Here is a 17919-nt window from a genome sequence, read left to right on the forward strand (position 1 = left end):
TAATGGAAGGAGCTGCCTTATTAACTATGAGCTTTGTGCTGCTGCTGGCATTGAAGCTGAGGGTGAAATTTGTAGTGTAGATAAATTCTAAAAGTCTGCTTGGATATCATTCCAGCTCAGTTACAGGGACGAACAGGAGGAGGATCAACAATTTCTGTGATATTTTAAGGGCCTGGCACAGAAATTGTCTTCAAAAAATGAGAGTTTTTGTTAAGCCTCCAGATTATTTTCGAATCATATAAAATTGCCATTTTTTTTTGTTGGCAATAAATGGTTGAAGGTCAGCAGTTTTATATGGTTCAACATAATTCCCACAAAGGCAGGGGAATGGACTCAATTCTTTAGACTTACATCTTGTAGAGAAGAGGGATGCCCGAGAAATTGTGAAGAGTTCACTGTGCATGGGTATTGGGTTGTTCTGGGCTGAATGGTGTCCCCCCAAAATTTATACCTTGAAGCACCTCAGAAGGTGACTGTATTTGGAGACAAGGACTTTAAAGAGGTGATGAAGTTAAAATGAGGCCCTGAGTGTAGACTCTAATCCAATCTGGCCGGTGTCTTGATAAGAAGAGGAAATTTGGACACACAAAGAAATACCAGTGGTGCCCTGCACAGGGGAAAGACGATGTGAGGACACAGTGAGAAGGCGACCAATTGCAAGCCAAGGAGAGAGGCCTCGGAAGAAATCAAACCTAACACCTTGGTCTTGGACTTCTAGCCTCAGAACTGAGGAAGGTAATTTCTCTTGTTCAAGCCACTGTGTCTGTGGTGTTTGATATACCGTGCGTATACGTGGGTATCTCCATATATGGAGAACAGTAGGGAGAAGGTGGACAACGAGGGTGGTCAAGAAACAGATTTTCACAGTCCCCCTAAAATCATGCCAAGGAATGTGGTCTTTACTGTGAAAGAAAAGAGAAGATGCTAATGATCTGAGAAACTGATACGAACACCTGTGATAAAATGGATAGGTAATTCTGATAAATTCAAAGTATTCCTTAGCCAAGATTCTGTTTATGTCAAATTAGATTTTAGAGCAGAATGGGATGAAAATTACTTCATAAAAAGTCTTTTCTAAAAAAATTAATGGTGCAAGAAAGAAACTGAAAAAATTTAGTTACCAATTCAAGAGAATAAGCTGCTTTGGGGATGTTAGCAATTGGCAAGGCCACTAGCTAATGTTTTGATGACAGCTCTCAGATGCTGTTGGAGTACATCTGGTGGGACGCGTTTTAAGGGAACTACATGGGTCATTGTTTTCTGTTATTGGTAGCACAAGAAGGGCCTAAAAGTTCACATATTTAATACTGTTCTATAATTAGACTTTTACGAAATAGAATTAACTCCCTCTCCTCGACTTGGAGGCAGACAGACAAAGTGTGTTGGAGTTTGAGCTCTCTTCTAGCTCTGTGGCCTTGGACAAGTCACTTCACCTTGCTCTCATCTTTCAAAAAGGATTATGTCTCCCTTCCTGCGGCCTGGTAGGTAAATGATGAGATGGAATGATAAACCGTTCTGTGGGATTATGGCTGTATCAAGCAGAGTCACACTATAGCAGTCCCGCCTTCTCCACAGGAGATACATTCTGAGACCACCAGGGGATGCCTGAAACCTCAGATGGTACCCAACCCTATGCAGTCATGTGTCGCTTACCTATGGGCTTACGTTCTGAGAAATGCATCATTAGGTGATTTTGTCATTGTGCGAACATCATACAGTGTACTTACACAAACCTAGATGGTATAGCCCACTACACACCCAGGCTACATGGTACTAATCTTATGGGAGCACCATTGTGAATGTGGTCCATCATTGACCAAAACATCATTATGTAGTGCATGACTGAATGTACTATCTTTTATCCAAGACATATCTACCTATGAAGAAGTTTAATTTATAAATTAGGCACAGTAGGAGATTAACAATAACAACTAATAATAAAATAGAACAATTATAACAATATATTGTAATTAAAGTTATTGTAGATCTTGTCAACCCCAGCATACAATTTTTTTTCTTTCCTTATTAAGTCTAGAACTTTCACCCTTCACTTAAAGGAAGCATTTTATGGCTTCTCTTTGGCATATTCGAATTTCCAGCATCACTACTCTTGTGCTTTGGGGCCATTATTAAGTAAAATAAAGGTATCTGAACACAAGCACTGTGATATCATGACAGTTGATCTGGTAACTGAGGCAGCTACTAAGTGACTAGCAGGTGGGCAGTGTATACAGTGGGTAGTGTATACAGTGATGAAACATCTGCTCCATCTCTTAGTGCTTGTAGGATCTTAGGTAAACAACTCACCTGTCCGCATCTGAAAAATGGGGACACGGAGATGGCACATATGAAGTACTGGCACACGGTGCTTAATAAAAAGACTCCATTAAGCTGATCATAATAATACCTTCTCTGGTGGCAAACCAAGCAGCTGTGGGCCAGCCATTTTACTGGTTATTGGGGCACACATTTCACTGACAATTATTGAATATCTATTGGGTGTGTGACAGAATAACTTACAGAAATACTTATTTGCATGTCCTCCACCCTCAACTTATTCTAAGAGTGTTGCCCAGTGAATTGGATTTCCTTGTTTAAAGGTTGGGCAGGCAGAGCAGGAAGCAGAAGTTTCTTGAAAATGACCCTGCTTTTCTTTTCTGCAAGTCCAAGCCCGAGAATATACACTGGGAGAGGAGGGAAAGGAGGACCTCTGATGGGAGGTTTCCCCGAACCTGGAGAGACTGCGGGTCAGGGATCCATGCATCTGTGAGAAATGGAAATGATCACTCTGTGTGTCCAGAGGGGAGGGCTGGCTAAGATTGCTCAGACACTAGGTTCCTGGCCCTGACAGTGATTCCCAGTTCCCAAGCATGGTTTGAAAGCAGAATCCACAGACACATAAGGGACAGATGATTTATAAGAGTGGGCATAATTGGTGTGCAGGACGACCTCCCTGGTACTGGAGGTGGTGGGGGTAGGAACCTGATAATTTCTGAAACTAACATTCTTATAGGCACGGACTCTTGGAATTAGATTCAAGATGAATTAAAGAAAATAAAGAAATGTGACATCTCTTGCAGACCTGTGTTTGTAGGTTATTCAGTCTTACTATAGTTGGAAGGCATTGGAGAATCCAAAGATGAATTAATTCCTCCTCTCTAGAAGCTTACCACCTACGTGGGAGCTGGAGGAGCTTACAGGACACCTACATGAATAACTATGTTCAAAAGCACTGCAAGATCCTGCGGGTGAGTGAGCTGCAGTCAAAGTTATCATTCACAAGAGCTAGACAGCTGAATTTTGCAAAAGGCAGCCAGCCAGGAGGATGGATAAGAGTTTCCCCTGAAGGGATCTATTAAAACATACCCTCTGCCAATCATTGCATGCCCATACCACCATTATGTAATTGCCATAGCTACAAACTCATAAAACTTTTGTAGACCCTAGAGTTCTTTTGGAAATACGCCTGCTTGGTATGAAATCTGCTTGGTATGAGAAATCTGGAAACTAGTGATCGAATAGAGAACTGTATAGTTAATGATTTCCATAAAAGTGCTTAAGAGTTTTATCTTCATGGAGTTTGAGAGCTGGGAGGGCTCTCAGAGGTCAGCTAGCTCCTCCTTCCATTTTACAGGGGTAAATATGATGCCCAAGTAGAATCTGGATTTCTTGAGGTCTCGGGGTTGTTATTCTGAAAGACCACTAGGACGGTCAAGGCCTCGCTGTAACAGGTTTAGGAAATGGCCTCCAACGTGCATCCCCAGCCCTTCACCGTTGTGTGGACAACTGCTGCTCTACGTCTCGCCCGGACAAATATCTGTTCTCAACTGGAGTTTTAGCCTCTGTCCCTCCTATACACTGATTAATTATCTTAAATCATTGTTCTAATAAACCGCCAGGGAGTTACTTTCTTGTTTACGAACTTTTAATGACTACTTCATTAAAAAAATCCGAACATTGTGGTTTGGCATTCAAGGCTTTCTATGATCTGATTCCAACCAAGTCTTTTTTTTTTCCCTCAATCAAGCCTTTTGAGTTCATTTCCCTCCATGCATGGATTTCATTCTGCCAGGGCGGCTTTCCTGTTACGCCCCACACTGTTCTTTTTCGTGCTTTTGCTAATGTTCTTTACTCTGCCTGGAATGTCCCTCCCACCAATCTTTATCCACCCTTCAAGGCCAAATTCCACACCTCCTCCAAAGAGTCTTCCCCAGGTGGGGGACACGGATCAGGATGACCTGAGCGGGAGACCGTATTCTGCCCCTTACTTCCTGGAAGACTTCAGGCAGGTTACCAAATTTCTCTAGGGCTCAGCGTTCTCATCTGTGAAATGGGCAAGTCAACACCCACTTGGTAGCCTTAAAAAGTACTTATGGGTTAGTCATATTGTAAAGTACTTAGCACAGTTCCTTGTACGTGGTAAACATCAAAGAATGTTACGTATTACTCTGATTATTCCGGGGACCTGTGGTCTCCTTTTCTCTGAACTCCCATTCTCTTAGAGCCTGTCTTATATTCTTTCTTGTAAATCTAATTTTGCATTTCAGGTATTGGAACACACATTTTATTTTCCCCATCGGATTGATAACTCCTTGTAGGGTAAGACCATGTTTTATTCTAGCTTGTGTCCTTTGCTTTGCCCTCCATACAGGAGGCTCTCAAACCACAGGTAAACGCTGACATTTCAGGTGTGAAATTACTGACAAGAATTTGCTTTACTGTCACTTTTCTCTTCCTTCTAAAAGTTGACAATAGTTAAAAAAAGAAAAAGTCAATTTATTTAGGTATGAGAATCCCAGTTGTTGGGCTTCCATTTCATAGGAGTATGGAAATCAATTGGTGACACAGGTGATGGAGATGGATAAATTTCAGTTAAATTTTGGGAAACTTCATGCACTCAAAGCCCATGTGGCCTCAAATCACCAGGCCAACTCAACCTCACCATTTTCCAGCATGCATTCTGCATTCCATGTCTGTGTGATCCTCCTTGGAAAAAAACGGTTCCATGTTCTAATGAGTTTGGAAAACATTAAATTCTACTGACCCACTCATGGAGAGACAGAGGACATGTTAGGAAACTAAAACATGTGAGAAGTCCTGTGGTAGAGAAACCAGGATTTAATAGAGAATACAAATAGCTAACATCCATTGAGCTCTTATACGCCGACACTTTGATAGTAGGCCCTTTACATGAAATCTCTAATTTAATCCTCAAAATGTCCCTATAAGAATAGATATAATTATTACTCTCAGTTAAATGAAGAAACTGATGCTTGAATGGGTCCAAGTTTGCACAGCGGTTAAGGGGTAGAGCTGGGATGTGAAGTCAGACCTTTGTGACCCCAGAACCTGAGTCTGGTCCACCTGGTCCACTGTGGTGCACAGCTTTCCACATGCCCAAATTTGTCTAACCAGGCAGTATCTTTGGTTATTCTCTTATTAATACTCCATGAGACTCATATTCCTTGGGATGCACTTTGGGAATGGAGCCTCGCCATCCCATGCTCTTTCGTTCACGGGAGCAGCCGTGATCTTTCCCCTCAGTGTCTTTGCTTGCTGGCCTCTGCCTGGATGCTCTTGCCCGCTTACCTCACTCATGACACCTCATTCCTCTTTCAAGGTCTAGTTCAAGTGTAACCCCGTGGGGCACTTTCTTTGATTTCAGCAGGCCAATTTGCAACACCTCTCTTTGCATGCTGCACGTACTTTCTACTTTGTTAATGTTTGTGTCTTTGTCAAAGGCCCTGTTCAAAGAGCCTTGGTTTCTGGCAGAGTGGACATTCCATTAAGGATCAGTGAATTACAGTGGTGTCTCTTTCCTAGCCCCTTAGGGGTTTACTCCTGGGCCTTTTCAGGTCCTGGTACACAGACGTGGGGTGTGCTACTGTAGCCGGCACCCTGGGCTAAGCCTGGTTCAAACCCGAAGCCACACTTCCTGGCAGTTCATTAGTTAACACTCTCCTCCCTCTGTCCGCCCCCCGCTCCCTCCCTGCAGATGTTGCCTCTCTCCCAGCCCAGCCTCTCTGAGGTGAGGAGGTGCGATTAGGTCACATTGGGCTTCTCGTCAGTGTCCTTTTTGGGACAATCTTGACCTGTCCTTTCCAGGGCGCCGTCCAGGTTTCATTACAAAGTCCCCCAGTGGCCCAGTGGCCGCGCTGCGGATGAGTCAGCTGGCTCGGGGCTTCATTAGCAACCCTAATTGCCCTTTTGTTTTTGTCCTCTCTGGGGCCTTCTCGGGCCCAGAGGTGGGGCCTGGCGGGTCTGGCTTCCAGAAATGCCGCCAGCCTCCATGGGAGCTAGCGATGGGAAGTCCAAGCTCCACTCCTGAGCAGTCACGTCATGCCACACTGCGCATTTCTCGGCTCCACCCATCCCCAGAGTGCACTCAGGCGCCATGCAACCACCGGCCATCCCAGCTCTCCAGCTGCCTGCAATGAAGTCATGGGGTGGGGTCCTGGAGACCCCCTCCAAATAGGGTGGGGGTTTCCCCAACTGGTCTGGGAATGGCCGAGAGGACGAGAAGGAGGAGATGGTAATACTCTTGTCTATCCAACCCACCTCTCCCTCTCTGGATGTTGTATGGCGGGTGTGGATAGAAGTGGCGAGACGAAACGCGCAGAGAAGCTATGGGAAGAAGGGCAATGAATTGGCAGACACGCACGAGTCCCTCACTTCCACCACTAATGAGGATGGATGGAGAAGGAGCGAACAGTTTCTTTTGACCACCTGGCAATGAGCTGATTGAGCTACTAGCTCCCTTTTCTATCATAATGTCCTTCCTCTGATCTTAACGTCTTTCCTTTCACTGAGATGGCAAAAGGCAAGGGAAGCAGCTATAATTCACCTTAGGTAATTACAGTTCGACACAGAAGGAAAAAATGTCCCAGAAGCAGAGTAACAGCTGGTATAGCAAGGCAGGTAGAGCCCTTTGCAGCCCAAGCACAGCGTCCCTAGGGCAGTGCCTCACATTCTCACCCAGGCCTATTGAGCATGTTTGCTAGTGTTTCTGTACCAGACAGAAACCCACCTAGGGTTTACAGACCGAGGTTGCCTAGATATCCTAAACCACTCAAGCTCCGTCAAACCCACAGGGCTTTTTAACCTCTGCCTATGAGTTCATATGTGTGCATGGAGGAATGAAAGTGGGACTCTGCTAAAACTGCAGTCGGCCAGAAGAATTTGCAGATCTCAGCAGATATCTAGTTTTTTGCACCTGGAATTCTGCCTCAGAAAGATGGGAACACTGATAACAGAGACTTTCTCTGGGAAATAGGAACAACACATCACCATTTACGTGTCCCTCCACCTAAAACCACAAAATACTTCTCGTATGACCAAGGCATAGAAAAACAAGGAATATCTTAGTCTCTCTGCTCCCTACCTGTCTCTGAGGCACAGTCAAGAAAGCAAAGCCACCCTATTCAGATAACAGCATGGTCAGTCAACTGCAACTTGAATTAACAAACTTGGAGTTGAACTTTTTTCCCCAGGACATAATAACCGTAACATCCTCTCCTGTGGTTACAAAGGAAAGTCAAATGGGTTATTTAACTTTTAAAAACATATTCTGCAAAACAAACTTATAAGAAGTCATAGTAACCACATTTATGAGAATTTTTGGAATGATATTAAACTCTTCTGTGGGAAAGATTTCTCAGTTAATAGAAAGATCATTGCTCAGGAAGTTGAGTAGCATTTAACGGGATAAGAAAACATAGATACTCTGTCCTTGGCAATAAATTAACCCGTTGCTTCACTAGTGAATGCTGGGCACATCAGATTGGAGATGCTGAAGAGCCGCACACAGTTCCTAAGAGAAATGGCATTTTTCATATAGTCAAAGATATTTCACAGAGCTTTGTGCATCAGGCGGAATAGAAAGTAGGAGAAAGCACTACCGCTGAATTTATCATTTCCAACTTCTGATTTATCGTTTGTTGACGTACTTTCTACAAGTTCCCCCATTTCTTTACAAGTAGCTGTCTTAAGTTCTTCCAGTAAATATTTTTGATGAAGGCCAAACCGGAGGGAAAAATAGAAAAATGCAGTGAAAATGGTAGCTTACCTTTTCTAGGCATTGCTGTTATCAAACTTTGCCTCCCCAAATGAGGCTTTCTTGCTTTGGTTGTCCCATAAATTTAGAAGCCATTAAAAAATTTAAAGCAGAAATATGTTTATTATTCAAAGCTGCTTCAAAACAATACAAAAAATAGCTTGATGAAAAATGAAGTGCTCGTCTGAGCCTGAGAATGCGTTTGAAGCTTGGAGCTCATGCTGTCGTACGAAGTTTTGCAACTGTCTTTCTCAGTTTAAACAGCCTCCCGCTCCTCCCAGGCACTTGCCAACTTCTATAATTTAAAGCAACTGCGATCCTTCCCATAATACTCACATTTCAAAGAGCTTAATATATACTCTCGTTAGGAACACGTAGGAGTGGGCGACGTTTTTCTGCAAACCCCAGACAGAGGCGAAAGAGAAGCAAAGGTTTCAGGTATCTAAACAGTTCTATTTCTCTCTTATCCATTGCTCTTCTTTCTGGTTTCCTTCAAGTTGCTTTGCCTTCTCAAGCAATGCCTTGAGACCAAATGGCATCACTTCACTGGGAGCAAAAAAGCACATAGAAAAGTTTATGTCCCAACTTATGGAACAATGAAACTAGTGAAATTGTGTTTAAACATCAGTTTTGCCAACACGGTTGTTTCTGTGCAATTCTTTCCCTAACTCATCTGTTTGAAAGTTTAAATTAGTGTACATTGTGTTTTCAAAAAGGGGAAATATCTAAAATGATGTTGTTTGCATTGGTCTTATTTTAGCCTTCATCCTGTACGTGAATTGTAATCTCATCTCTAGGAAGGATCCTCATTTTGCAGTCTGTCCATGCAGCTGAATAAATCTTCTGACATTTAGTCGGGAGTCCAAGATACCCATTTTACTATTTTTGCCACCCTTCCCCAACTTCCATTAATCTCATACACACACACACACACACACACGCACACAAGCATTTGTGACTTCAAATTACAATCAACTTAAAGTGTGGTCAACTGAAAATGGTGATTTAAACAATATTTGTAGTATATCTTAAAGCAGGTCTTTCTCACTACCTGATAGATACTAAGGGCTTAAGAAATACTTCCTGAATGAAAAATGTATGGCATAGGTTCAGAGCCGTCCACAGTTTTGACAATTTTAGTTTGCATAATTGTTCCCATCAGGGAAGGTTAATATGTCAAAGCTTGTACAGAGAGCGAACATAGAATAACGCGTGCCTTTGCCAGATTTAATGAATAGCTATGATATAATAAAATCCCCTAAATGAGTCTAGAAAACATTTGTTAAATAAATAAACCATTTGGTGGGGAACAGAAATGTTGACACAGGCACAATCTATTAAGTATTCTCACTGTGTAAACTTCTGCAAACAAGTTTCAGGACAAAACCTCATTCAAAAACTGTAACATACTTATTTCAAAAACAATAGATGGCTTTCCACTATGTTTTTTGAGTCACCTAAAGTGACTATTATGCTATGGATAGAGGATAATACCTCTGATTGAAATAGTGTAAACAGAGAGAAGACCTAAAACTACAGGGAAATGGTCAGGTTTCAGATTTTCTTTGCTATGAAAGCAGAGAAAAAGCTGGAATCTATTTTTGCTCTTGCTTCTACTGGGGAAACATCTGGAGGCACAAACACGTATAGTGTTGTACACCTGGACCCACCACATTCCAGTCATGTGCCTTGGATGTGTTACTTAATTTTTTTAAGTGTTGATTTCCTTAATTATGAAAGATTAAATACAAATATGTTAAAACAACCTATTTGCATATATGTATAAATTATATTTATTCACCAAATATTAATTAAGCATGTCACTTTGTATATCAGGTACTTAGCAAGACCCATGTATGAGTCACTACGATTTATCACGGCAGTTGGTGTTATTTCTCCTAATATCAAAATTGGTAATGGGGATGCTGCTCTGACAAAAATCTAACCTTGGTGACATTGGCCTACACAGTCAGGAGGTGAGTGGCAGGGAAACTGAGACCAGAGGCTAGAAAGGTGAAGAGTCTGTTTTTGCAGTGGCAAAACCTTTGGTGAAACTGACACCTATGACAACTTGGAAGGTCATATGTGCCTAGTAACCTTTTAGCTCTAAGAGAAGAAGATGGGGAAAAACATTAGTTGTGTGTGTTGGCCACTGTTGACTGGGTTTGGCAAGGTGTTTCGAGAATGAGATGAGCCCAGGAAAGAAATGGCTAAATTACAACCAAATAAAAGGGAATAGAGAGACAGTACATAAAATTGATGGCTTGCAGGAGCCTACCAATTTTTTGAGGGAGTCAGACTGCTAAAATAACCGTAAGTCTGTACTAAAAATGTCTTTTAAGACTGAAAACAATTTCTTCCTCTAGCAGGAGGTGAACTGTTGGCTACGTGGAGGGCTCGCTCTTCAGCACACACCTCAGAAGTGCACAAGGGAGCCTCTCAGAAGGAAGAATTGTTGGTCATAGAGAAAAATGGACGAGGGAGTTGCCCAGAGAGAGAGCCAGGGCCATTCCCAGGACCTCCTCCACCCACAAGGCAGAGGGCCTTTACTACAGATGCCTGCCCAGACGTGGTATCCATGGCTGCTCTGTGTCTCCCGTTCTTTCCTTTTCTGGACAGGAATTTTTATGATAGTTACCCTATTGCTGTTACATTATTTATGTTGTGTGTGTGATAGAGAGAGAGAGAGAGAAAGAGAGAGAGAGAACTTGTCCTTTTGGTTCACAGATTGTTTTCCTTTTAGTTCACAGGTCGCTGGATCAAGAGATGGCATATCCAGACAAGAACTTCACATAACCCAGAAGTCCTGGACTTTGAGCTGGTTGCAGCGACCAGATGGAATTTGAGGTTGTTTCCTTTGGGGAGGGGTAAGTGTGCTCTGCATTTGGAAAGAAGGAAGGAAATAGGTATTTGGTGATCAGGAGAGTAAACTATGGCAGATACTTTCTGTGTTTACTAACATCTAAATATGTACTGAATATGATGTTTATATATTCCTCACTATTTCCCAGCCTCTTTTGCAGTTCAGTTGACCGTGTGACTGACTTCTGGCCAAGGGGATGTGAGCAGGAATAAGATAGGGTTAATTTTGGGCTGAAGCAGTTAGGGACTGGCGGACCTACTCCATGTTCTCTCTCTCCCTCATCCATGCAGCAGGAAGCAAAAGACTCAGAGGTGCTGGAGCCCCATAATAGAAGGAACCCCAAACCTGGAGGCACCCCTTAGAGGACTGCTGCCCAGGAGAGCCATATGACCTGCATCAGACATTGCTGAATAATACACGAACCTATAGGGTGTTCCCCCACTGAGTTTTGGGGTTTATTCATCAGTGTCAGCTAGAGTTAATTACTCTAATACGGATAGCTACCTTGAAAGATTCTTGCAAGATTGCATGAGATAATATATGTAAAAAAAATACAGAACAGAGCCTGACAGAAAAATAAGTGGTCGACAAATGATAGTTATTTTTATATTAATCATAATTTCCCACTTTCTTCCTCTTGCAAAACTTAGCCAGCTAAATGCCAGTTGTAAATACTTCTATAAATTTAAAGTTTATAAATTGTGTGCAAATGGGCTAAGTAAATTGGAAACCAGGGGAAGATTAGTTACAGAAAGAAATGTTGAAAACAAAATTTATTCCCTGTCTTGAAAAATATATGCATTTATTAAGAAAATTGTCCAGTGGGTTACTGTCAGATTTCACAAGCAATCTTCAAAGTGGGGGATAAAAGAAGTTATAAACTCCAAGTTGCAAGTTAAGTACTCTCCTTAGCATTTAACTAGTATAAACTCCATTACCCAAACATCTGTGTTACTTTGTGTACAGAACAAGGCCATGGTCCTGACATTGACTGTTCTGGGCTGTTCCTCAGTAGAAATGGGGAAAATATCTCATAAATGCTAGTCGAGGGCTGAAAGTTCCTCTCCACTCAGGCCATGTGTTTTTCTTACTGGCTCTGAACTGCTCAAAACAGAGGTACAGTTCATATATTTTGTTTCTATCTCAGGTATTTTGAGTACTTCCCACTAGAACTGTGGCTTCCTTCATTCCACAAACTTTTAAAAGAATCAGACCCTTTTTTGTTCTTCCATTTTAAAGCAATAGCAACAGAACTTACAAACATTTGTTGAGCATTAACTATGTACGAGACGCTGTTTTATGTGCTCTGTAAATATACTAACTCATTTTGTCTTTTCAACAATCCTGTGAAATAGGTACTAACATTATCCTCATTTTCTAGGTGGGGAACCTAAAGCACAGAGAGGTTAAATGACTAGCTTAAGATCACACAGCCAGTAAACAGCAAAGCTAGTCTGGTTCCAGTACCTGTACTCTTCAATGCTGGTTAAAACTCAATCTCCATGCCAAATGAAGAGAATATGCTTACATCATATATTTTCCTTAGCATCCATTGCATTTGAGAAGAGTACAGATTACTTCTGAAAGACACTCTAAAATCTTAGAGGCAGCAGGTTGTTATTCTTGGAAGACAAGCACTTTCTTATCTGAATGTAATTATACAGTTTGAACATTTTTCACATATTAAGCTTTGTGTTCTTATAGTTGACTTTATTTCTTCTCCTTTGTGTGCATGAAGCAGCCAAGTTTCAAATTATATCCTGAAACTGAGGTGGCTTCATCTGGATTTTATAATGAAGCCTTTGCTGAGTTCTATCAAACATGTGGAGACATCGAGGAAGAGGCCAAAGTGGAAATGAACGTGATGGGAAACTTCATCTTCCTTTTGGAAGATATTATTAAGGTTTGGAGATTGGAATCAAATTAAATGTTCTTTATTGAGACTGGCAGGAAAGAATCTAAGCCCAGCTTCAAGGTGAAGCTGCTCCGAAGGCGTTGACTCCTCCAAATTGTCAGATGGAATACAGATGCCTACTGTGTGCTCATCACAGTTGGATATCAGAGACACAGAAGGGGCAGAAGCCATTTCTTTGAGTTTGCAGTCTCCGGCTCACCTTCCATGGATTTTAGTCAGAGTGTGCAAATCTGAAGGCCCCTTTTTACTTTCTTGGTGATACGGGGTAGCAGATCAACTTATTGCAAATGGTCAAAACCAGAAAGAAAACAATTTATCCGTAGATTGCAGGATCATAGATTTGGAAAGAGCCTTAAGAGAGTTCTAATTCACTCTCTCATTCTATTCATGATCCATCTGCATAGTCTTGGCGGAAGGCTACTGCCCTTCTGCTTGATGGCTCCCTGGGACAGGAACCACAGCTTCACAATGCAGAGAAGAATTCTCTAAGTAACTGAATATTCCTGCTTCCTCTTCCGCACATAAAAGCCTTTACAATATCCAAGGACAACCCTGAGCCTTCCCCCTCCCCTCAACTTCATCTTCCTTTTTTCAAAGTTCAACAATTGTGGCTCTTTCCACTGCTCTTCATGCAACACGATTTCAATTAGTTTACCACCTTGGTTAGTTGCCTTCCAGTGAACCAATACCTGTATCCAGTTAGTGGCTAAATGACTCCTGAGCACTGTCATAAGGTTACCAAGAAATCAATGATTTGAGTTACAGTCTCAGCTCTGCTATTGGCCTTGAGAAAGCCTTTTCCCACTCTTGGCCTCTGTATGTATTTATGGCCCATCTATATCACAACATTTAGAGATGTGTCACTCGGACCTTGACTCCCTTCCTTCTGAAGGATCTTCTTTCGTGTGTTGGTCATTCAGCATTTACAATCTACAGGACCAATCCCATGTCTCCCATGGCATTATTCTTGTTTTTCTAATGCCTGCTGGATCTTACTTCCTGGAGATAGTATATTCCCTTCAGAATAAATATCTCTCAAGAAAAACTATTTTCTCTCAAATCCACTCTTCCTAAGTTGCCTAATTTTGTCATTAATACCACAATCGTCTCAGGTTCTTAGGATTTTAAACATATGTCATTGCTTTTACTCTCGCTTCTACTTCTCCCGAACATTCCATCGTCAAATCCTGATTGTCCTGTCTTTGTTATATCTCTAAAATACAGCATCCTGGGGCACTTATTACAATTTATGTATCCCAGTGTCTCCCTGGACTGTTGTCTATGGAATCACATTCTGAAATGTTCTGTGGGAAAGGATATAATGGTAAAGTAAGTTTGGATGATACTAATTATTTATTGGAATCTTTGTCTTAGTCTGCTTGGGCTGCCATAACAAAATGCCATTAAGTGGTGAAACAGTAGACATTTATTTTCTCACAGTTCTGGAGGCTGGAAGTCTGAGATCAGGGTGCCAGTGTGATCAAGTTCTGGTAAGGGCTCTTTTCCTGACTTTTAGATGGCTGCTTGCTCACTGTGTCCTCACATGGCAAGCAGTGAGAAAGTTGTGGTCTCTTTTCCTCTTCTTATAGTGCACTAATCCATCTTGAGGCTCTCACTCACATGACCTAATTATCTCCCAAAGACCCCAACTCCAAATAACATCACGTTAGGGGTTAGGGCTTTAACATACGAATTCTGGGGTGACACAATTCAGTCCATAGCAGTCTCCAAGAAAGGTATATCATTTGGCTATTTCTATGTTAAAAACCCCCACAAAGCTCAGTGGCTTGAAACAGCAACCATTTATTATTCCTCATGAATCTGTGGATTGACTGGGAAGTTCCACTGATCTTGGTTGTACTTGACTAGGCAGTTCTCCTGGTCTTGGCAGATACTTAGTCATATGTCTTGTAGTCCGCTGGCTGTTGACTGATCTGGGATGTCCTTGACTGTGACAACTGACTCTGCTCCATGTGTCTCATTCTCCAGAAGGATAGTCTGGATACGTCCTCAGGCAATTGTAAGAGTCCAAGAGAAGAAGGGGAAATATGCAAATACTTTTCAAGTTTTTGCTTGCATCATTTGCTACTGACCCATTGGCTAAAGCAAGCTGCGTGCTTGAGCCCAGGGTCAATGTTGAGAGTTTACCAAAAGACATGGATGCAAGAAGGTGCAAAAAATCTGTACCATGGGTGCAATCAATCTTCCACGAGGGGTTAAAATATTCAATGTTTTCCAAAGAAATGCTTGATTTAAAGAATGCTTATTTTGAGGCACACATTATAGTACAAATATTGTGCAAAGCACATTCAGGAAGAGGCTGTTCTAAGGTAATGACACTTGTGGGGAAAAGGAGAGTATTTCTTTCCCTCTGCTCACATCTCATCTTCAGCTCACTGAAGAGAAAGAGATAGTACTTCTGCCTTTTCTTTCTGTAATCTTTCTTTCCTTGTCTAGTTCCTCTGTAATGCAGAAGGAGTTATAATTTACTTGGTTCAAGACAAATTTACTGGCCACAGTTCACTACTGGGTGGAGACATAGCATTGAAAGCCTGGGGCTTTTCCAGCTGAGCTCTTTTCTGATTCTGTGGTAGACCATGGAATGACTTGTCTCATCAGGGCTTGGCAAGGACAATTCTCTTGTCTATCCTTTCACTTCCTGTGCCAGGTGAGATGTGTGATTTTCAATTTCCTGTTTCTGTATAGCAACAGGCAAGCCATCTCCTCAAGAGGCAGGTGGATCCATCACTCTTTCACTCTATTTTAGATTGTTGGTTCATAGAGTTGATTAAGTAAGTGGTTTTTGGATTTGGGAGTGGGAGATGGGGAGTAGCAAAGCTCACTTTGAATTCAAATCTAGAAACCTTGTGCCTCAGCACTAAACATCAGAAAAGATCAGTTTTTCTTCTCCCTGGCCAGGGCGTGGTATGAATGGGCACTTTCAAAGCTATTAAGCATTACTTTATTCCCCACTTGGCTTCTTATTCTTATGTGCATAGTTCTCTTGGCACAGCAAAGCCCTGCCTACAAGACACTCAATGCTTTCAAGCTGTGGTCATTTATCTCACTCACAGAGTACTTATCACTTTCTGCTTTATGTCATAGTTCTTTATGTGAGTGCCTTTTTTTCATACTAAAGATTAAGTTTCTCAAAGACTGAGATTATGTCCTAAGCTTCTTTGTGACTTTCTATTATCCATGGTGTCTCACATAATATCTTGTGTTTATGTACATACTAAAAAATTGTTAAATGAAACCACATAAGGGTAAAACCATTTGAAAGCTTATGTTGTGAAAATGTGTTCAGAATTATGAAGGAAATATAAGGTGTTCGTGCATGCTTTCATACATTTTTAAACAGTCATGAAGTGCTACCAGGTATAATCCTTGGGACAGGATGTTGTCATATTGTGAATTCTAACAGGAAAGACATAGACTATGTGAAATTGAAATTATTACATGATGGTAGTTTATTGCCAGAATAAAAGAGGAAAATGGCGAGAAAGTCAGGAAAACATTTTTGCTTGGATTTGGTTTCCGGGATGGACAGAATCCTGGGCTCAACTTTTGGTTTGCCTTTGTGGGTAAACTTGTACCTGATTGTGGAGGGTGATTCTTTAAATTCACCAAAGGTCAAAATAAAATGTTAGAGGATAAATCTTCAAATTTATTTTAGAATTGGCTAGAACTTGAAAAAATATATTTTCATTGATGATAGTGGTTCTTTAAATTTTGCAGTGTGCTTTATGGCATAAGCTTCATTTTTCAAACCAAAATACCAGACTGGAAGAAAGCTAATAAATAGTTCAATAATATGAAGAATATAGTACTTGTACTTTTTAACATTATCAAAGTTTAAAGTAATTTTAGCATGAATGTGATGGGGTCTGATTGGGTAACTTCTTCTCTTGGTACCTGACTTACAATCACAAATATAACTTCAAATGTATCGGTGAGAAATGTAGATTTACTGAAGGTTTTGTGAGGAAATGATGGAAAAGACTACATGACATACTCAACAGCAAAACTTAACCCACATTACAGGGCTGCTGTGGAGTATCTGCTTCTCTCGAATTCATGTGTTGAAACTCTGACCCAGTTGTGATGGTATTTGGAGACGGGGCCTTTAGGATGTAATTAGGTTTAGATGAGGTCAGGAGGGTAGGACCCTCTTGGTGGGATTAGTGCCCTTATAAGAGGAGACACCAGAGAGCTTGCTTCTTCTCCCTCTCTTTCCACCGTGTGAGAACACAGAGAGAAGGCAGCCATGTGCCAGCCAGGAAGAGAGGCTTCCTTGGGGAACTGAGTTGGCCATCATCTTGATCTTGGACTTCTTAGTTTCCAGAACTGTTAGAAATAAGTTCCTGTAGTTAAAGACAGACAGTCCATAGTATTTCATTATGGCAGCCTCAACTGACTAGTACAGGGACACTATTGATAATTATACTAGGACACTAGGTGTAAACCACGACTCTCCTAGGTGCACTGAAATATATGGTAACTACCCATTAGCCTTCTCTCTCTGGACATGAGTCCAGATCTCCTCTTTTGTGACCTTAAAAAGTGTCTTAAATGCTCATGTCACCAGGGAAATGAAAATTAAAAACATAATGAGGTAACACTACACATCCCTATTATGGCTAAAATGTCAAAGACTGCCAGTGCCAGGAGTTGACAAGTATGTGGAGCAGCTAGAACTCTTGTACAGTGCTGGTGGGAGATTAAAACATACAGACACTTCAGAGAAGTGGGTGGAATCTTCGTATAAAGTTAGCTATACCCTTAGCATGAAACCCAGCAATTCCATTTCTAGGTTATTTACTCTAGATAAATGAAAGAATATATCTACAAGAAGTTAATACAAAAACATTCATAGCACCCTCGTTCATGATAGCCAAAAACTAGAAACAAAATATCCATCTGTAAGTGAGTGGATAAACAATTTGAAGTCTATCCATACCATAGAACACTATTTAGCAGTAGAACCGGAAACAATCCAAAAAGAATGAAGGGCTGATGTATGAAACAACATGGATAAATCTCAAAAACACTATGCTGAGCCAAAGAAACCAGATACGAGAAAGAGTA

At 41.4% G+C, this 17919-nt stretch overlaps 1 protein-coding gene and 1 long non-coding RNA gene across 3 annotated transcripts in view; one reads left to right on the top strand and one right to left on the bottom strand.

Annotated features, from left to right (window-relative positions):
• The window catches only part of C1QTNF7 (C1q and TNF related 7), a 101700-nt gene extending 93198 nt beyond the window's left edge, over window positions 1-8502 (bottom strand). The window contains exon 1 of one of the 2 annotated variants that reach the window (XM_070506213.1): window positions 8390-8502. Coding sequence is in view for 1 of the 2 variants with exons in the window: in XM_014851817.3 (XP_014707303.1) it covers window positions 8066-8078 (13 nt within the window). In the remaining variant the exon portion in view is untranslated. Of the gene's footprint in view, window positions 1-8065; window positions 8326-8389 lie in introns of those variants that run through there. The other variant, XM_014851817.3, reaches the window with a different exon arrangement.
• Window positions 1-17919, top strand: part of LOC123284788 (uncharacterized) — an 88583-nt gene that overhangs the window by 61762 nt on the left and 8902 nt on the right. Inside the window, exon 2 of the long non-coding RNA XR_006526150.2 lies at window positions 10797-10920. This is a non-coding gene — a long non-coding RNA (uncharacterized lncRNA). The remainder of the gene's footprint in view (window positions 1-10796; window positions 10921-17919) is intronic.

The sequence above is a fragment of the Equus asinus genome, chromosome 3 (assembly GCF_041296235.1).
Source record: "Equus asinus isolate D_3611 breed Donkey chromosome 3, EquAss-T2T_v2, whole genome shotgun sequence".
Classification (NCBI taxonomy): Eukaryota; Metazoa; Chordata; class Mammalia; order Perissodactyla; family Equidae; genus Equus; species Equus asinus.